This window comes from Grampus griseus, assembly GCF_964374135.1.
Source record: "Grampus griseus genome assembly, chromosome: 16".
NCBI classification, from domain to species: Eukaryota; Metazoa; Chordata; class Mammalia; order Artiodactyla; family Delphinidae; genus Grampus; species Grampus griseus.
The window spans coordinates 80,327,890-80,349,954 of NC_139010.1; the positions used below are offsets into that span (position 1 = coordinate 80,327,890).

The 22,065-nt window shown below is 46.0% G+C and overlaps 1 protein-coding gene across 1 annotated transcript in view; it reads right to left on the reverse strand.

Moving 5' to 3' along the window:
• ADAM12 (ADAM metallopeptidase domain 12) overlaps positions 1-22,065 on the reverse strand; it is a gene marked incomplete at both ends in the record, with an annotated part of 387,447 nt that overhangs the window by 92,745 nt on the left and 272,637 nt on the right. The window contains 3 exons of the mRNA XM_082673912.1: positions 4,956-5,027; positions 6,135-6,200; positions 12,841-13,021. Of these exons, the coding sequence (XP_082530038.1) occupies positions 4,956-5,027; positions 6,135-6,200; positions 12,841-13,021 (319 nt within the window). The remainder of the gene's footprint in view (positions 1-4,955; positions 5,028-6,134; positions 6,201-12,840; positions 13,022-22,065) is intronic.

The following is a 22,065-nucleotide window of genomic DNA, read 5'->3' on the forward strand; positions in this document are numbered from 1 at the left end:
CATTACATTAATAAGTTAATGAGACAATTATACGACCTAAATGCTGCCTTACAGCTTGTTTTTAATCAAGAATTGCTTCGCCTGTGGTATCCACTTGCAAGCTCCCAGCCCAGGCTTTCCAGGCAAAATCAAGGTCCTGGCCCCATCTGGACTCTGAGCGCACATGCCTGGTTGCTATGCTTCCCTGGAGAGCTCACCCTTTCGGCTGTGTTACAGGCAACAGCGATCAGAAGGGGGAAACGCAGGCGATCCAGTGCCGACGTCCACACCAGCCTGCCAAGGGACATCCTCAGGGGCAGAGGCCCCGCGTGGGCTGCAGGGTCGTCATCTGTGCTGGGGACGCCATGTTTGCCTCTAGAGAGCGTCATACGGAAGTGGTCGCTAAGGTCTGTCAAGGTCTAACTGTCATCATTTCTCAGAGCTGGCTTGGGGGCTTACTGATCAAGGGTCTTTTCGTAATAGTAATGGGTTGTAGTTTCCATTTATTAGCCGTCTCAAGTCACAGAACAGATTTCATATCTAGAAGCATAAAATACAGTCGCTCCTCTCAACACTGGTGCTACAGATTAACTGTCGCATATGCTAAACTCACGTCATGTCATCACAGCAGTCCCATTGCTGCCTGTTGGGATGCTCTTCCCAGGGCTCTGCTGGTGGCTTCCCTTTGGTTCCTCCTAATAACAATGACCACAGCTAACACTTAATGAGCATTTCCAACGTCCTAGGCACGGTGCCATGCGCTTTCCAGCCCGTAGGTCTCTCGGTCCTCGCAACACTCTGCGAGTCAAGAACTATTATTATTTATGCGTTACGGTCAAGGACGTTGAGACAAGGAGGGACCAGGTAGACCGCTTGAGACATGACTGGCATAGCCGGGTTTAAGCATAGGCAGGCTGGTGCCCAGGTTCTAAACCACTAAGTAACCCAGCCAGGTAAGGGCGAGTACTGAGATTCCCTTCCAAGACGATCCATTGCGACCCCAGGCCCAGAGAGAAGGACAACTGGAGCTTGGCAGCCGTCTGCCTAGCCTATGAATCCCAGGACGCATGTGGACGCCGTCCAAGACCAGCTGAACTGAGTCACCCATTAACATAGCCGCCGCAAGAATCTGGCTGTGTGCTAGGCTTGGCACTGGCACAAAGAGCGAGGATTAGGATACCTTGCTCCCAAATGCTCAGAGGTCAGCATGAGGCTCAAGGCAGGGGATACTTAGCCATTATTCCAGTAAATGCCAAGCGAGTGAACTGCCAAGAAGGGCGCAAACAGGAAGTTCAGGGGATGCCGGGCTTGAGGGCTCAAAGAAGGCTTTCTAGAAGAAGCGGATCTGAGAAAACATGGGTAGGATTACAGGGAGGTCTGCTGGGGTCCAACACGGGAATGTGCACCCCTCAGGCAACTGGTTTGAGAAGGGGGGGACGAGGACTCACACAAGAGGGAAAATACCTGAAGTTAAACGCACGGAAGATGAGTCCTTCAGAAGTAGGTCACAGAGGTGCAGCCTGAACGGATGTGCAGCTGTTGCTAACTTCGTCACGAGTAAGAAGCAGGACAGATTGGAGGGGAGAAGCCAAAGAGGCTATCACTTAACTGGGCAGCCACACACCCCGCTGCTCCCGCCCTGCGGTATAATTGGGGCCTGGGGGAATGTCTTACTTCCCACGTAAAGGGTTTGTCTGCCAGTACAGCACTGGACACACTCTCCGTGTTTCACACACAGGGGAATTGCCTGAACATTTCTGAATGTCACCTCTGTCCCTAAATCACTTCTCGGACTCTCAGTCCGGGACGTGCTTCTCCCTCTTCCCTTCAAGCCAGTGCAGCCGGCCAAGCAGTTACTAGTTAAGAATAGCTAAGAAGAGCCAAGATTTCCGCAAATGAGGAAGTTGCCACTGGAACAGTCATTGTTTTTTAAGCCAAGATGCTCCCACTTGTAGTTGCAAAACTGAACTTTGGCATACTTGCTAGAGCCCAGGGCCCATCAGTTAGTAGACTTGGGTGAACAGGACATCAAGGAGCCTGGGTACCCCAGTGGGTCTTCAGGGTCTGCTGGGGACAGACACATATGTGCGCTCAGCAATTCAGCTTTCTCCTTGCCAGAAACACAGGAACAGGCAGGCTGGTGAGCTCCATGGAGTCTGTCAGGACTTTTCTCAGATACATTGTTCTTTAATTACCAGGGCAGATTATTGACAAACCCCCAGTTGCTCATTTCTGGTTTTGCAAACTGAAGCAAGATATAATACAGAATAATACGTAGAGAAACACAAACATGGAAGACCAAGCACATCACCTTAAAATAGGATTTCAGCGATTACCAGCCCGAGTTTAATATTGTTCATGGCTTCTGTTTACTTCCAAGGCCTAAGAAGTACTTGAATTCTTTGCTTTCATCTGGATGTTGTCCCATCTCACTGGAGGCGTCTGGAATGTACTCGCCCAAGGCCCCACCCAGGCCAATCAAACCAGAGTCCCTGGACTGAGACTTGGAATCAGCATTTTGAAAACAAACATATAGACACACACACACACACACAAACCAACCAACAAAACTTTCCAGGGCATTCTAATGCCCAGCCCAGACTGAGAACCATGTCTGACTCCTACTGTCTCTGTCATAACCTCTGGGATCCATCTCTCACCCTCCCTGCCAGAAGGACTTGCCATTTACAAAAATTCTCCTGCATCCATTTGACTTCAGGATAAAGTTTAATTTTCAAAAAGTAGCTATTCAACATATATCAGCAAGCATGGGCCGCCTGGGAGTCTGACCTGCCTAAAAGTTCTGGTGGACGAGGACGGAACCACCTCAGGGTGCTATAATCCATCTGTGTTTTTTCCCGCTTTCAGAAGGTTCCATCCAGCCATAGCCTCTCTCTGAGCACCAGGCCCTGATCTCTGACTGCTCAGGGTACCCCAGGAGACTCCCGCTCTCGCTTCTTTGCGTACGAAGCCTCTTTCACCTGTCATCCCAAACTTGGGCTCATTGGGACCCCTGCTCATCTCAGCCTCTGCTTCTGCTCAGTCAAGGTCAAAAACTCCTGCAGAGGAGACCAGGGCTTATTCCTGGTGCTGCCTTTCAATGCTGTTTGAACATGTGCTGATTACTTAACTAGCCTCTGCAAACCTCCGCTATAAAAATGGGAATACCGGTATCCACCCGGGCGTGTCTGCAAAGCACTTAGAGCCTGGCACGTAGCAACTGCTCAATACATTTATTAGGAACCATTCCTTCAAATGTCTCTGAATCCTCGTCTTTCTCACATCCCCACTTGCCCAGCCCCGGGTCAGATCTTCATAATTTCTGTACAATAGACGCCCACCAGCTGTATTTGTCTTTGGGAACTCCATCCTCCACACTAACTGCAGGCACAGCTGTGTGTGATCCTGTGTGTCTCCCCTGCTTAAAAACATTCACCTTGCTCTCCACTGACGGCAGAATAAAATCCCAATGGGGTCTAGATGGCTCCGCAGGGCACTCAAGGCCCAGCCACTGAATCCCCTGCAGCTTCACCTGCTCCTGCCCTAGCTGTGCACACACACACAATTACGCTACACACACACACAAACACACACCGCTTAGTTAGATGGAGTCCAGACCTGTGGGGAGCAAGCCAGGCCCTCCCTGCCTGTGCTCCTGGTGAAACTTCACTCACCTTGCAAAATCGCCTCCCTGCAAAGCCTCCCTGACGCCCAGGAAGAAGTAAGTGATTCTCTTCTGCATCCCCATAGCACCTGATTGACAGCATCGACCTGGTTCCCAACACGCTGGTCCATGCTAAGTGGCTTATGGGTCTGCTTCTCTACGAAGCTGTGACCCCCCTGAACAGATGGACCACATCTGATACATTCCGAATTCTTGATGCACACTGCGCGGTACTGCCCATAAGTCCTCGTAGAATGGAGCTGAATCTCCGGAAGGCTTTTGTTTTCATTTTCCCGAAAGCTTTGAAAACTCACTTTAAATATTATATGATAGGATTGTTTGGCAACATAGCTACCGTGAAGCATCCACAAACTGCTATGTGTAAAGTGTGAGCCTTTCAGAGAATCCCGGCCATGAGAGGTTCAGCAATGAGCCGGGCCCCCTTTCCTCTCCCACTGTCCTCAGAGGCAGGAGACAGCCTATTGCTAAGAATTATGGTTACGTTCAGACGGGGGCTGCCAGCCACATAGCACGTGAGAACCACCTGGGAGCGCCTACAAAGCCTGATGTCCAGGCCCCACCCAGACACCCGAGCAGCAAGGCCTTTGAAAGCTTCCAGGCAACGCCAACATGCTCTGCGCTGAGAGCCCTCAGCACCAAACAGCCCGACGCTCTCCCTGCAGGGTCTGTCGCTGAAGGCAGGTGGCGTACGTAGATGGTTCCACCTCCTTGCGAACAGGTCGCGTAAGGAGCATGGGCGAGCAAATACACCTGGGTCAGAGCAGACTTTCAGGATCTCTTCCAGCTCTGAAATCACCTTTGCAAAGGTGAGCTCCCTCCCGAGTTCTCGGTGAGGAATTTTCTGACGGCCGATTGAGCCGAAAGCCGATTTCTGTGTCCTGGGACTGTGGAGCCCGTGGGTCCCTTATCAGTGAGAGCTCACCCTCAGGGGGCCTGTGGGACCTGCCCAGGGAGACCTGAAAAGAGGCCTGCTTGGAGCTCTCAAGAGGGTCCGATGCACCCTATTGGGATGCTGGATCTAACTGGGGAGGTCAAAACGCCTTCCTGGCCAGAAGAGAGCCTGGCGGGAGATGGATGCCAAGGCCACCGAGGTCCAGACAGCGTGGGGTGGCATCTCCTGCAGCTGCTCCAGGCCCCAAGAATTCTCAGAAGAAGGGGAAGTTGGGTACCAGCCCAGGACCGGAGGCAGAACCCGACCTCCCTAAGTCAGATGGGATGTGTTTCATTCCCTCCACCTCATTCCCAAACATTTACATGCTGTGAGTGATCTAATTACCCCCAAGGAACTTACCTTGTCAACGTGATTAGCGATCTCTATTAATCGTTGTTTGACTTTTTCCAGGTCTTTTCCTTGCCTCTGAAACTTAATAATTTTAAATGTCAGCATTAACAATGGCTGGACTATCAATCAAATCTCATCCTCCCAGCTCCTGGAAATGTGAGGTCTCAGGCTCTGCAAATGCCTCAGGGCCCTCCCTGGTTTATGGTGAGGTGAGCTCCCATCCTGCCGGGCAATTTCCCCATCCAGGGACTTTCTGAAACTCCCTGAAATTCACCCAAGCCAAGTGCTCAGAAGACAGTAACTTTTGTGAATTTTCCAGCCTCATAAATGATGGAGGCAGTGACATGTTTTGGCATCGAGAAAACAGACACAACCAGAAGGCCGTCCAAAGCCATTCTTCATATCATCAACTTGACTTTAACTTCCTCCGAAATCTCCTTTATATTTGTTTTTAAAAAATTAAAGAGTGAAAGTAATAGAAGCGCATGGCAACAAGTCAAACAATACAGAGAATGGATAAAAAGTTAATAAAGTCCCACTTCTCCCAGCTAATCTGAACTTGCAGAGTGGGAACAGTTGCCTGTGAAATTGTCAAATCTGTTTCATTCATATGCGTTGAGCCAGTCTGGGAGAAAATGTCACCTAATTCATAATAGGTAGTAGAGGCGAGAAAAGGACACAGGGAAGATAATCTAAAAAAAAAAAAAACTAATTAAAAATTAATTAAAAGAAAAAACTAATTAAAAATTAATTAAAAGAAAAAAAAACTAATACAGTATCAAGCCCTACTTTGGAAGGTAGGGTTTTTCTGCTGTGTCTACAGCCTTGATTCATTCATTCATTTTGGTTTAGGACATATCGGACATGTTTAAACTAAACTTTTCTCAAAAGTGTTTTAGAATACATTCTAAAACCATCTGCCATTTCCCACAAATAATTCTCCCTGTTTGGAGAGCTTAGCTACATGGTAACTCTGCAGTCCCTGCTAATATTTGTAATACCAGGTACGTTTTTAATATGTTGTACTTTATAATATCAGGAAACCACTTTTTTCAATGGGTTGTTTACAATGCTTTTAAGGCCTCGTGGAAAATGAGGTTAAATAAAGCAAGTAATAACTTGCTAAACATTTTCTTTTGCCTTTTTTTTTTTTTTTAAACCAACCAAGAAATTTCAGAAAGTTCTTACCTCTCGGTTGTCTGCCACAATAACGAGCTCTACATACTTGGTCGTCTTGAGGGTCTCTCTTTTTTGCTGCCAAAAGTAAACATGGGTTTAATTTCCCTGACTGCCTCTCTGGGGCTTCCTGAACAATGTCAATGTCTCTCGACTCAAGCACTTGAATTAGGGGGCCCCCCACCGGTCCTACCGACATCACTGGCTCCCACAACCCTGTCCCACCTAGAAGTTCACCTCCAACCCCAAAAACCGCTGTAAAACTTTCTCATTGTGAGCGGCCACTCTCCATTTCCATCTGGGAAATCCTTAAAAAGGGATCTAACCTTTCTGCTGAATCACTGATTATAGGATCAGAACAAGTTGAGATCATTATTAAACAAAACACATATGTAAACAAGCAAAACCAAAGCTCTCTCTGGAACAGGAGCCAATGAACTTTTTTCATTTCGGGCTGGATGTAGCACATTTCAAGATCACTACAGAAGATGATGGAATCAGGGTCTCACGGGTGTTCCCTTTGCCTTTGTGGTCTAGTTTTGTGATGTGGGAAAAGCCAATATATAAAGCGAATATATTTTGAGCAGGAACTGCATAGCCCTTCTGGGGAAACACTGAGTAGTCCATTCCAGGGAGCTGATTTCTGCAGGTGATCATTTAAAAATCTGGTTAGAAGCAAAGGAAGAATAGGGAACAGCCAGGCGGATAAATGGGGAACAGAGCCAGGCGAGAAGAAGGTGCTAGGAGGAAAACCAGAACGGAACAAGAGAAACAGAATAGGAAGAAACAGTGTCAAGAAAAAAAAAAAAAATAGACTGAAACATGCCACTGGAGAAAAAGGATTGGTAGGAGTGCGATAGTTGAGGAGAAGACAGAGATTGTATATCAAGGGATAGGGGCTGAAGATGATGCAGACAGCCCAATATGAACTCCCTCCCAAATCAAGGCAGCCTCTGAAGTGGGTGACATTTTAATCATGTTTCTTCAAAAAACATCTGTACTCTTCCATGAATTACTGGGAGAATCCCAAAGGCACTTTCAGGAGAAAAAAAAGCAATTCATGGAGGGTGGTCTCAAGAAGCAAACATTAAAAACAAAAAACAAAGCCTTCAGTTTCTGCAATAAAATGCAGTCGGAGGAAATGAGGGTTGAACTGGTCTCGGTCCTCATAACTGATATCGCTGCTGTATGAGTTAACTACACACACTGCTTAATGTTGAAAACTTGCATGTTATAACCACGCTTTCAGACAAAAGCAAAAATGACCAAGGCATGCTTTGAATCAGCTTTCCAGTCACATAATCCTGAGGGAAACATCTTTTATAAAACAAATCCCCATCAGTCCGGGATCTTCCAAACAGATTTTTACAGGAAAAATGTTTGTATCATAGCAGTGTTCCTCCTTGCGGCCCAGCTGTGCTGATTCATGAATTTAGGTATCCCTAAAGAAATCTGGAAACCTTATGGAGGAAGGAAAAATAAAGCACCATGAAAGGTATAATTTCTCATACTTTTACAACGTTACAAGGGACAAAAGTTAAGCTTTGTAACTATACGTTGTAGGCATGCTTTACGGTGAAAACGACGTACACACAGAGGAAAGAAGATTAGCCCCAGCGGTACCCACTGGTTTATGCAAAATGAGACACCTTCTCGAAGTGTGAAGATCTTGTCCCTTCTCCTTATTCAGGTTTGGAAAGCAGAAGCCTCTTTTCCCCCCATAATTTCCTGATTTACCATTAACAGATTCAGCTCATCTTACAGAAGAAAATATAGCTCTATTAAAGAAAAAATAAACTAGCCTCCCATTGAAAAACTCATAGGGAGAGCCCTGGTTGTTCAGATGTTTACACCTTTCAGACTGCAAAGGGGTGAAATAAATGACCAGGGGATATTTCCAAATGGCCTTGGATCATCATTTAGAAAATACACAATTCCAGATAATGAAAACAAACACATGAACCCAATTTTCCTGTCTCTGCAGTTTTCAGAGAAGTCCAAATTTTCTCATGAATGCAGAGAATTGCTAGCTCAGAGAGAAACCTAACCACATAATAATAGAAAGCCATGGGGGAGTGGCTGGCTCATGGCCGCAAAGGTTCCTTCTTCCCTCAGCTGCACACACAGAGAGGCTTAAATTACCTCCACATGATTCCCACCTATCTGGGCTATCCGGTTAAAAAAATCATATTTAAAATGTTTGATATATAGAGCAACACTTGAAACTGGTTGCTTGATTGAATTTTCATTTTGGGAGCGTGATGATACACAAAAGCCCTTCCCCAAACAGATAAGAGTATATAAGCCTCTGAGAATGGCCCTACCGTTCTCTACTCCGAGGTGCAGACCGAGGGGTTCTTTGAGTCTTGCGCAAGCGGGAAGCTGTTCCTGGGCCTCTCAAAGTCATCACAGCCAAGCTCTCAGGGAGAATGACCCCTACACATGTTACAACAAGAACTCTGGCATTGGGAACTTAACTCAACCCGAGTCAGAAAACAAGTCGAGATGAGGGTGACAATAAATTCTCATTGCAACTCTCTCTTCCTATGGGCCAGGTCCCTGAAACAGCACAAGTCCTGAGGCTGGGGAGAGCTTGGAGTGTCGTACCAGTGGGCAGGATGGCTATCGTCTGATGAGTGAGGGAAAAGTGTGGATGAGATGTGGCTGAAGATGGAGACAGAGGACAGGGGCCATGGCGAGGAGGCTGGCCGGTAATCTAATTATCGAGAGCAGTGGGGGACCCTTGAATGTGAGGTTCTTCACACATCACTCTGGCTGCTGGGAGGAGAATGGATTATTGGAGGACCATAGGGGAAGTGGAGGGCGCAGGTAACAGTTTGAGGCTGTAAGGATGGAGACAGGCAAACAGATTCAAGTTGGATGTTTTAAGCAAACGATAACAACAACAAAACAATAACAATGCAACCAGGACCATTTCCATAGACGGTAAGATCAGCAAATTTGATGAATCAGAAGTTTGGTTTAACTTCCTCTGAGTAAAGAAAGATCATCGTTGGCTCAAGCCAGGCTCCGTGCCTTGCCTCTAAGGCCACTTTATGAATAGGTATGAACTGAGTCCTGTCTCTGCTGTGAAAGGTCATCTCTACCATCCTTACCAACGATTTGCATGGGGACCAAGCGCACAGATCATATCTGCGTGGGGTACAGCCTCTGAGGTCTGGCTAATAACACAGGCTGCAGAACCAGCAAGCAAACGAGACAAATGCTGGAAGAATGGGCTGAATCTGATGAACTGAATGTTAATGGGGACAGATGCAAAGTATTGAAATTGAGTCTAAAACGCCAGCGGCAGAAGTGAGAGCTGTTATTTACTCATCTAGAGTTTCAGTCGATACAAGAGTCAATAGGAATCCACACCTGGATATTTTGGAACCTCGGTTCACACTGAGAGATGCTCAGAGCTCAGGGCCAAGGAAGCAATAGCAGTGCTGGCTCTGTTATCCACCAAGATTTAAGAACGACCGAGGCAGTAAAGGAACTTGGTATGTATGGCCTCTTAGAGGTGGTACAGAGGTGAGGGTGGTTATATTAGAGAAAAATTAAACATGTCTGCTCTAATTAACAAGTTTTCCAGTGGTTCTGGCCAATTGCAGATATTCAACTATTACTAGACTCTACAGAAAATACACATTACTGTTAACACTACTCCCACCATCACTACTGTGACTTCTGTTAAACCAATATGGCAGCCTGTCTAGAAACCCAAAAGCAACAGCCCTGGTTCATTTCAGAGTGGCTGCCTTTGAGGAAACTATGGGGTCTCCCTGACCAGATGTCCTATTTGAACTCAGTAGCCCAAGCAAACGTGGCTTTCTAGAGAAGGCACTGACTTTTACATTTGACTCCTAATTATACATACTGGTGGAGGGGAACAATAGCCCAGATAATCCCTGGAGAGGATAATTCAAAAGTAATTTACATTTGCCTTCGGGATATATTATGTGATTTTTCTCCAGTAGCAGATTTATGGCCTTCACCTTCTTTAGAGTCTGCTCAGGCTTCTGTTAAAATTCGTTTGCATTTTTGAAGGAACAGCTGATGGACAGGGAGGGATCAGTCACAGGAGGGCTGAGTGGCTGGGGCTCTGCAGGCTGGACTTGAAAAGCTGCAGAGGAGGGAACCGGCGAGGAAGCCCTGTGACTGCAGGCACCCTTCCAGAAGCAACTTGGGTTCTCACTAAAATCTAATGTAAAGCCTTGTAAAAATGACAAACAATAGCTCAAGCTTATCTTATAGCCAGTGCATACCCCGAGTGCAGATTTATTCCTGCTGCTCGTCGAAGAAAAACACACACATCTGCAGAAAAATCTCAGTCTGCAAGCCAATCTGTGCAATAGTTAACATTTAGTAGGGGCAGAAAAATGCTGGGAAAAAGCAAATGCAGTTGCTGCAGTGCATAAACTAGATGAGTTCGATGCAGTTACACTGATTTTTGAGTATAAATAAAGGCAGTGTTAAGTCTGGCAGGTAAGGGGCATAGAACATGAGCATTTCCCTTTCATATTTCCCAAAGGTACTGCCCCAAACTGTCTTGTGTATAATTTCCATTCTCACATATTCCACTTATTTGAAAATTGTTTTTTGTATTGTTTTCACAATATAGATGTGCTTTAAGTCAGAGACATTTTCTCTTCCGTAAAAACAATCCCGACTATTTCTGGAGAGGAATATTGAGAACGGTGTTGAAGTGCATGCAATGCCTCCCCTTTACAATTTAAAGGTTCATTTACACTTGCATATCATAATTAACAAAACAACATTGTTATTCAGGTTTTCTCCATCTCTCTACACGTCAAAATGACTGGAAATTACTGTGCCAATCCTAGTTCTAGGGAGCCGTAAGCTTAGTTAAAGAATTAAAATATGGCTGGCAAGGCCTGACCAAGTCAGGACTGACTTCCAAATGAGATGGCAAACATATCTGAGTGCCGTTTAAACTGTCAAGTTATACATCACACAAGGTGGATAACGTGTGATCAACAAGGTACTCAAATCAAGATGCCTGGAAAACAGAATGCAAATGTTCTACTTGTTTATGACTGTGAAAGCTACGGCCTCATCACATCTTATCTGAGGTCTGGAATCAAAGGCAAGAGTAAGCGTGAAACAAACATGCCCTGGGACCACAGAGGCCGGTCTTTGGGATTCCGTCTCTTAAATCTGTCACTCTAAGATGGCTCAGGGGAGGAGAGCAGGAAGGAGATTCTGTCAAGTTTCTGCTGATGGTGGAAGTGGGGGCACTTTTCAAGTCCTTTTCTCGGGGATTGAGATTCAGCCCCCACTACTGAGTGTCAACGTCAAAGTCAGCCACAGTGCCTGACGGGGTGTGATGGGGAAAAACAAGAAAAAAAGAGGTTGCAAGCACCTGCTGCAGAAAACCTTGGGAGCATGTTAACAAACAGAGGAAGTTAGGGTCATATAGGTGGAATCAGGATGGAAAGAATGAATGTAAAGTTAAAATGAAAAGTCCTAAAGCAGTTCAGTTAAAAGCAGGTTAGGGGAACACACACCTCTCCACAGGTAGGAGGAAAATTTTAAGAAGGAGAAGAAATCGCTTAGGATAACGTTTACTGTCTGAATTGAGAAAAATGATTAGGAATAAAAAGAGGCACAATATTTATGAAGTGTTGAGTGGTAAGCAGTGTAACGCTCAAATTAAAGTCAGGAAGGACAAAGGGTGTCAAATGGAACCTTGAAAACATGCCCCCAGACCATCAAATATAAGCACATCGTTAAGTGACATCATATCTAGGAATTCTTCATTTCTTGTCAACAGAAGAACAGGAAAGATAGAGATGAAAAATCAGGAAGTCGTCTATAACTTCCTATCGGGTTGTAGTCTTTTGAGTTCAGGGCCTCCAGCCAGATGTGGCTACCCTTACTCCTTTTTAAGAGTTCTGCTGTGGTCTGTGGAGCCCACGTGATACTGATGTAAAAGGGTCAGGCAGCCATTCGGGGTGCAGGTTTCCTGGTGCTGCACCAGGGGGGGACCTCTTAGTCGGGGGGGACATCTGTGGTCCAGACTCCATTAGGGCAACTACTCTCTCCAGTCCTGCAGCAGAAGGGAAGACCTGTGATGAGCAGACCCAGGGGCAGGTGGCCAGGAAGCAGAGACCCCTCGAGGGGAGTGGGACAGGCGCCCCCTAGTAGGGACTGGGGGTAAACACCACCCCTCAGCCACACTGCTGGACCAAGACCCAGGGCAGGCGAGTGGGCAGTGGCAGGGAATGCTGTGCAAATCCTAATGAAGACCCTAATTATAGGGTCTTATTCTGAAGACCCTAATTTTGCGTTGGTAAAAACTCCATATTGTCTGTCTCTTCCTGTAGAGGGGAGAGCTGCCCAAGGGTGTGGAGGTTCCGGTTCAGTTCTGTGTATCATGGAGGGGCCCAACGGTGGGGCAGACTCCTGGGTCTAGGCCCAGAAGGTTCTCACCGGAGACGTGATTTTGTATCCTCTGAGCTCAACTCCACCCAGCATAGGTTAATGAGTCTGAGGCTGACGTTTAATACAACGATGGAGCTTTCAGTGTCGGATTATGTTCTGCCCACATCATAGCAACCACCTCCAGGTAAACTGGGTAATAACTCCAGCCCTCAGACACAAATGGCAAAAGTTCTCCAGACGGCCTAGCAGTGGGTGTCCCTAGCTGGAGCCCCCAGCTCCCCAGAGACACCACGTGGGGTTTCCCTCCTACCCTTCTTGTCCAGGTCTGGGAGGGCGGTGGGAGCCTGTCATGCATAGCGAGGCCCGTTGTGTTTGATCCACAGGGTCCCCAGGTGCTCTGCAGGTTCTCCACTGGGAAGAGTTTGTATCTGTTGGTTTCATTTTTCATTGGCTCCAAAATGTAGGTTTTATTTTCAAATGTAATAAGTCCCCTGTTGAAAAAGAAAGAAGAAAAATTAGGTAACTTTTAAGGGCAGTTTCTTGTTCATGGCTAAAACCCAGTTCTTATTCAGAGAATAAAAGGAGAAATACCAATTTATTTATATTCTCAGGTCTGAATTAGAAAGGACTTTCCTGTGCCATATGTTTGCATTGATTTATTTTTGCAAATCTTTTGAAAACCAAGTCTGCGAAGTTTTTTGTTTCAAATATTTTATGGTAAAGAATCGACTGTGTTTAGTCTTTACGTTTTTCGTTTGCTTGTCTTTTACTTCTCAAGGATATACTGCTGGGGAGAAGAGTTGACAGAAAAGATGTTTCATCCACTTAGAAAATAACTAGATCTGGATCAGCAGACATGATTCAGGAGGGAAATCTTTTTTTTTTTTTTTAAAGGAAAATTCCTACACCTGAATTATTCATCCTGATCAACTAAATTTCCTAAATAGTTGAAAGGATTCTGAAATACGGTTAAGTATAAACCTATGCTTGTTTTGAACTTACGGTTATCAAAGGCTAAGGGATTGGGAGGGATAAATTAGGAGTTTGGGATTAGCAGATACACACTACTATATACAGTACAGATAAATGACAAGGTCCTACTGCATAGAACAGGGAACTATATTCATTATCTTGTAATAACCTATAATGGAAAAGAATCTGAAAACATATATATAATATATATAATTTATATATATATTTACATAAAACCAAATCACTTTGCTGTACAACAGAAACTAACACAACATTGTAAATCAACTATACTTCGAAAAAAAAGAATTAAAGAAAAGTATGCTTTTTTTGGTATTTTACTTAGTTAATTTGTGGGAGTACTGGGCATATAACCCGAGAAAACCATAATTCAAAAAGAGTCATGTACCACAATGTTCATTGCAGCATTACTAAAAATAGCCAGGACATGGAAGCAACCTAAATGTCCATCAACGATGAATGGATAAAGAGGATGTGGCACATATATACAATGGAATATTACTCAGCCATAAAAAGAAACGAAATTGAGTTATTTGTAGTGAGGTGGATGGACCTAGAGTCTGTCATACAGAGTGAAGTAAGTCAGAAAGAGAAAAACAAATACCGTATGCTAACACATATATATGGAATCTAAAAAATAAATGGTTCTGAAGAACCTAGGGGCAGGACAGGAATAAAGACGCAGACGTAGAGAATGGACTTGAGGACACGGGGAGGGGGAAGGGTAAGCTGGGACGAAGTGAGAGAGTGGCATGGACATATACACACTACCAAATGTAAAATAGATAGCTAGTGGGAAGCAGCCGCATAGCACAGGGAGATCAGCTCGGTGCTTTGTGACCACCTAGAGGGGTGGGATAGGGAGGGTGGGAGGCAGACGTAAGAGGGAGGGGATATGGGGATATATGTATACGTATAGCTGATTCACTTTGTTACACAGCAGCAAGTAACACAACAATGCAAAGCAATTATATTCCAATAAAGATGTAAAAAAAAAAAAAAAAGGACACATTTGCTAAATATTTTAACTTGCAGAGACAGAGGTGGCCTTATGCCATGGATCCCAAGGCATGTCTGACCTCTGGAGCAGGACAGAGCTCCAGTAGGCTGTGTCCTCCTTCCTGGAAATGAGCCATGTCAGTTTCTTTAAGTGATGGGGGAACATCGGCCTACACACTGGTTTTCCTTTCTCTTTTCCAATGTGGAATAAGAAGTACTTTAACTTAAAAAGGCTCTTCTTGATGTTGAAATCAGTTTTTTCTTTAGAGAAATGAGAACTTGGGTAACAGTAAACTAGCAGTTCTAAGAGTTCCCACACATCTAGCAACTTCTGTTATTGATCAAGTTGACCGCAATCATAAATGCATACAATTTTCATGCAAAATTCATCTGATTGTAAATAGATGCTTCTAACACAGTGACTCAGCCTTTTTTGAGACATGAGCCTCCTTATACTCTCCCCAGAAGAATTCACATCTACATAGATCCACAGTATTTTGCAGAAAATTTCAGGAGATTCCGGACTATGGATGAGGTCCGTGGGCTCCAGGTTTTAGGGCATCAGTTCCAAGGATTTAAGAAATAGCTTAGGGCTTCCCTGGTGGCGCAGTGGTCGAGAGTCCACCTGCTGATGCAGGGGACACGGGTTCGTATCCCAGTCCAGGAAGATCCCACATGCCGCGGAGCAGCTGGGCCCGTGAGCCTTGGCCGCTGAGCCTGCGTATCCGGAGCCTGTGCTCCGCAATGGGAGAGGCCACAACAGTGAGAGGCCCGCGTACCACAAAAAAAAAAAAAAAAAAAAAAAAAGAAATAGCTTAGTCCTCAAGAAACAGTTGAAAAAGTCGGGCGCTCCACCAGTTTCTTTCAGACGATCTGAGCTTGTTTCCAAAGGATGGAGCCTGAAAGGTGCTCCTATAACATCCACTATTGCTCATTTGTTCAGCCATTCACTCATCCAATGCTTATTGATGGCCCATTTATAGGTGACTATTTAATCGTTCTTAAATTTTAACGGGACAACAGTATTTCAATCCTCAAATAGTATGGAAGGAAAAGGCTTGATTTGGCAAATATTTATTGTGAACGTGACCGGTGAACCCATCCAAGCTGATCAGTTCATTATTATTCAGCTGGTTTACTCCACTAGCCCTGTTTTGTGAAGTGTTACAGGCAGTGAAAGAAACAGCAAGATCATGTCCAGGATGACCGCAGCCTAACTGAGAAGATCGCGCCGAGACACATGGGGCAGCTGGAAAACACTGGAGAGTTAAGCTGTGTGTTACCAATAATCGCGACACTTAACTGTTCAGAGATGGGGGAGCCAGTGTGGTTTGGCGTAACTGAGAAGTTTTGGCTATTTTCAAATCCCACAGATTGATTAAAAGTCATTACATACAGCTGTTCTCTTCTACACCCTGGCCCCCTACTCTCAACCCCCCAAACTACAGTCTTCATGTATCTCCAAGTAGGTCTATTCATATAGACAGGACTTTGGTCATCAGCTCTGGGGTGGCTTGTATGTTTTTCTTTGAAAAGTTCTTTATGAACTAAAACTTAGATTTCTCAGTTTAGAATGGGTAGTAGGACATTTCTGTTTATTAAAGTTGATTTTGAAAAACCCTAAATTAAGAAAAAGATCTTTAAAAAAGAAAGGCCAGGGTAAAGTGGAAAATGAATACCCTTGAGGGGAAAAGAGAGATTGGCTAGAAAGCTGACTTTCCTGCCCTGAGAAGAAAATGACACCGACATTTCATTTTGCATTGCAACATTTTCTATTTTGCATTGGATTTCAATAAGTTGAACACTTACAGTAAAATCTGTCACCAAGTTCTAATCATGAGAAGCACATGACCGAAAAAGATTTTCTACTTAATGGAAAATTTCTAGAAATTGTTACTCAGTCATAAAAATGTTCTGGTATCTCCTTTTATCTTTTAAGTCATCCAAAGGCCAGATGTTGAGAAACTGGGGTGAAGCCTTTCCCTTTGCTCCAAACAATTGGCAGCCTATAATACATCTTAATTAAATAATTGCTTTGGACTGTCTTGTGTATAATTAATCATTTAGCTCTAGAGATTGCTGGAAACCACAGTGGACACAAAATTCAAGGATTCGGGGTTTCTGAGATGTGAAAATTTGATGTTCTCACAGCCCTTTCTGGCCCCAAACTAGATAAGCGAATGTAATTTAAGTTGAATGTCGTAGGTATTTAGCTGTTAACTTGGAGTTGGAAGTATCTCAGAGCGTGGAATTTAAATCCAGCAGACTTTGAAAGTGGGGTTCTCTTCCCACTGGTAGAGCAGGGGCAGAGAGGTTAGAAGACAGTTGCCAATGTTTGGGAAAGATGAAGACTGTGGGTATCTTCTCTATGGGGAGATTAAGAGGATCTGGAGAACACCGGACTGGCCCTTTTGAGGGGAGGATGAGGCCAACTTCCGGGGCAGTGAGTGGTGGTGAATGGGAGAAGCAGAAGAGAGGGGCGGTTGGGGATGACGAGGGCCACTCCTCATGGCACTCTGCCTAGGATCCAGGCTCAGTGGATCCCCATAGAGCACAGCTCGGGTCATTTTCCCTGCTGTCGAGGGCACACAGGTAGCTGGAGGTACAGGTGGGACCCCGTCTCCACCCAGGTATCCGAGGCTTGAGATGTTCAGCCCCTGCGCTCTCCTGCCTGCCTCCCTCCCTCCGTGCTGTCTTGAGAGGGTTGTAGGGCCGGAAACAGGGATGACTGTGACAGAGGAAGAAGTCAAAGGGGAAGGGGCCGAAGAAATGGAGCTGCTGCTTTGAAAACAGGCAGGCTTACTTTAAATTTCAAAACCCTATTGTTTTTCCTTCAATGGAAACAAAGAGGAATCTATTAACATTTTAACGGCTTAAATATTAAATAGATTTACTATTTTCTTAGCTTTCAAAGTGATAACTCAGGGGACCTACACTTCCTCAAGATAAGTTTCTGTCCTTCTCGAAATTCAGTTTTTAATCTCCAAAGCAATCGTGAGTCAGGCAATAACACAGCTGAATGGCGTTGTTCTTCATATGATCTTTCTTTCTACTCCCAGGCCAGCAGGGTAGTGGCACATGGATTCTGATGACCTGTAATCAGATGACGATTCAAAAATGGGAATTAACCTTGCTAATTCTGTGTTCAATTGCTAACTGAATTTTCTTGGAAATAGACTTTGGGGCTCAAAACTGTGCTGCCAATCGTGTTAGAGATGCAGTTGGCATGAAATTTAATTTCAGTCCTTTTTGGAAGGAGCTCACGGGTAAAAGCGGTCTCCCACCTCATCTGTGTTTGATACCCAGTGATGGCAGCAGTATTAGTGAACACGGTAGCACCATCAGGTTTATTTTCAATAAGTAATTCCCATGGGAACTACTCATGTATAATCAAAACAAATATTCATTATCCCCCGCTACGTGCAGAGCACCAGGCTAGCTCCCACGGAACCCATAAAGGCATCTCACCTATGGTTCCCATTTCCAATGTAAGTCATAATCAGGTTTGGGAGACATGATAAAGAGGTAAAACAAACTGTTATAAAAAATGTGAAGGGTAGCTATTACTACCAGATGCCAACACATATATGGAATCTAAAACAAAAATGGTTCTGAAGAACCTAGGGGTTAGGTCAGGAATAAAGACGCAGATGTAGAGAATGGACTTGAGGACACGGGGAGGGGGAAGGGGAAGCTGGGAGAGGTGAGAGAGTGATACTGACATATATACACTACCAAATGTAAAACAGATAGCTATCGGGGAAGCAGCCACATAACACAGGGAGCTCAGCTCAGTGCTTTGTGACCACCTAGAGGGGCGAGATAGGGAGGGTAGGAGGGAGATGCAAGAGGGAGGGGATCTGGGGACATGTGTCTACGCGTAGCTGATTCACTTTGTTATACAGCAGCAACTAACACAACAATGTAAAGCAATTATACTCCAATAAAGATGTTAAAAAAAAAAGAATAGCTATTACTGGCATATCAATAATAATAATAGCAGCTACAACCGATGGTTACCCTGAGCCAGGCTCCTTTCTAGAAGTAACAGCTCTATTGAGAAATAATTCACCAAGCATTAAGTTCGCTCTTTCAAAGCATGCGATTCAATGGTTTTTTAGTATATTCACTGAGTTGTACAAACATCACCACCGTCTAATTCCAGAATGTTTTCATCACCCCTAAAGCAAACCCTGTACCCTTAGCAGTCACTCCTTCCCCTTCCCTGCCGCCATGAACCAGGCTCTTGTAGCCTGTTTTCTCTAATATTTACAGCAGTCCTCTAAAGCAGGTATGATGAGCCCCTTTCATTAAGAGGAAGCCAATGACGAGAGCCCATGGTCTCTGTGCTTCCCCAAAAGATATATCCAAGTCTTCATTCCCGTTACCTGTGAATATAAACCTTCAAAAAGGGGGAGGGGACTTCCCCACCAGTCCGGTGGTTAAGATTCCCATGCTTCCAATACAGGCGGCGAAGGTTCGATCCCCTGGATGGGGAACTAAGATCCCACGTGCCGCGTGGAGCAGCAAAAAACAAAAAAACAACAGGGGGCAGTGGTTTGCAGGTGTGATTCAGTGGAGGATATCAAGATAAGATTATCCTGGATTTAGGGTGGGCCCTCAATTCAATGACATGTGTCCCCCCATAAGAGACAGAAAAAAGAGAAGACACAGACACACAGGGGCGAAGGCCCTGTGGACAGAGGCAGAGATTGGAGGGATGCGGCCACAAGGCCAGGAACGCTGAGGACTGCCAGGAACCAGGAGGGAGGCATGCATGGACTCTCCCTCAGAGCCTCCAAAAGGAACCAACCCTGCCAACACCTTGATTTCAGGCTTCTGGCCTCCAGAACTGCGAGAGAAGACATTTCTGTTGCCTTAAAGCCCCCCACTTTGCGGTCATTTGTTACGGCAGCCCTAGGAAACCAACACAGGCACACAGTTGGTCAGTGGCAGAGCCAGGATTCCCCAGACGGACCCGGCTCTCAAGCCTGCTCCCTTGTCTTTGGCCACTCTGGATGGTCAGCCCCTCTCCTGAGTCACCGAGGACTCGTGCCAGGGTGGGCACAGCTGAATTCCAAGTGCAAAATGCCAGAGAAACTCAGCGCTGCCCAGAGGCTGGGCAGTCAGCCCAGCGCTGACCTAGGAATGGTTGACAAACAGCCCATGTGAAACGGGGGCCTTGAAGGGAGTTCTGGAGGATGGGGGGGACCTGCAGGTGTGGGGAGCTCAGGGGTCAGGTGAACGGCCTCGAAGAAGCAAGAGTGCAGTGAGAGAAAGGTCAGCGTGTGCTCAGAAACACTGGGGCTGAAACGGAGACGTGCGGAAGGATAGCGGGGCCACAGAAGGAGGGCGGGCACTGGACCCGGGCGGTGGTCGATGCCAGGCAAGGCGCTCACGTTGGCTTTAGACCTCGGGCTGCACCTGTGGCCTCGTCACCCACCGTGCCGCACACGCTTTGCGCAGAAGACAATATTGTGTCTTCTATGCACTTCCAGCTCCCAACTGCTGGGACTTGTCTCTTGCTGGCCCCTCTTCCTCTGCCTTTCCCCACCTCCATCCCAGGACCTCTATCAAATCCACCGGCTCCTTGCCTTGTAACCGGTGGCAGCCACCCCTCTGGCCTGCGGGATGCAGCTGCTTTGGGGCCACGTCTTCACCCAAAGGCTCCCACCGTTCCCGGGCAGCCCTCGGGCAGAGTCTTCCAGGCTGAAGCATAACCTCTGAGGTCCAGGTTAGCCATACCTCCCTGCAGGATTCCCTGGGCCCTTCTGCCGAGTTTCCCGTGTGGTTTTGTGTACAACTACTTCACGGAACTTGCTTCCTCCTATTAAAATGATGTCTGGCTGCAATGATCAGTGTGTGAGGAGGTGATGTCTAAACACCCGTGAAAACACTGTTGCACAAGCACGTGGGTGAACAGGGGCTCTGACATGTAGGCCATGGGGAGCCGTGTGGTTTTGAGTGCAGAGGGTGGCGGGACTTATGTTCGAGCGGTGTTTTTGAAACACGACCTTCTGCAATGTGTAAGATGGATGGGAAGGGAAGGGTGGAGGAAGCATGGGTGCGACGCAATTTGAAAATCCTGGAGGGAGGGAGGGCTGCTCTGGGGTGGCGACGGGGGAATGGGGAAGGGGAGATGGATGAGGGAGATGCTGTAAGGGGTGGGCGTGGGAGGGGCTGGTGACTGCCAGAGGTTATCAGAGATCCCCCCGGGGGCCAAGCTAGGAGCCTGGGATGGGCTGGACCTTGAATGGAAAAGAGTTCGGGGGTGGGGGGCCAGTCTGGGGACCAGGGAGTTGGGATTTGGACATTCTGAATTTTGAATGAGAGTAGAGCCTGGGAGAACTGAGATTGACCTTGGGGGTCCTTCAGGGTGGGGACCAGAGCAGCCTTGGAGATGGTGCAGAAGGGCTCCAAACGCAGCTGTGGTTCCCACAGATGTTTACACAGGATGACAGAATGAATATCTCCATGGAGGAAGAGGAAGGGAGAAGGAGAGCCCTCACCAGAGGTGGCGTGGCCTGCGGGGTGGAGGGGAGCCAGCCGAGCCCAGCCTGATAGAAGCTAGGGGAGCAGAAGGTCACAGAACAGAAGTCAAGGTCAAATTAACTTCACCTCCCACTCTAAGCTAATTTCTTTCTTAACGTGATCTACTACACTTGAAAGATTTTTTTAAAATTTGAACTGGCTGGGATTAAGTTTCACTGACCACTTGATGGCTCGGGGAGGGCACATATATTCCACCAATGTTTATTGAGCACCTATAACGTGCCAGGTTCTAGACAGTGCTAGGGTGGGCCCAGGGCCCTGCTTTCCTAGCAGACAGGACAGCAAAGGCAAGTTTATCTCCACGTGCCTGACTTTTTGGCCCCTTAGAGCACTTTGCCATGGGCCATTTAGGTTGAGCTGTGACATCTGGAAAACCCACATCCACCCAGATCAGCGAACACCCAAGTCCAGCTGAGAGGTACCAGGGAGGATGGCGGGCAACTCCTCGGCATCCTTGGACGTGGCCAGTCCCTCAGGAGGGCTGAGGCTCATTTCCCAGCACTCGCCTCACTCCCTCTGACTTGTTTTCCTCCTAAGATCCTTTTTTCACTTTCTCAGCTGAGATTTCTGGTCAATGTCTTCAAATGGATCAATTCAATGTGTTTGTTAAATTATAAATATCAACACTGCATCAAAGCAGAACTTTTCCTTTCTTTTTTAAAAAATGATGGTTGTGAGGGCCCTGATGGCTAAATTGCAAACGATTACTTTCATTATAATGGTATTTCTGATTCCATGGACCATAACACTGGTCAATTCTACCCTTTGAAAAGTAAGTTGATTGACTACTTTTCAATAGTGTGGTGGAGCAAGAAGTATCCCTGCATTTTGTGTTATATTTGATCTCATTATGTAAAACTTGGTGCAGTAAACTTTATGTTACATAATTAAAATCAATGCAAGACATTAAAGGAACACAGCAACGTGTGGACTTATTCAGGTACCAAATAACTTGGCATCTGAGTATTTTTATTTCACTGGATTTTTAAAAGCA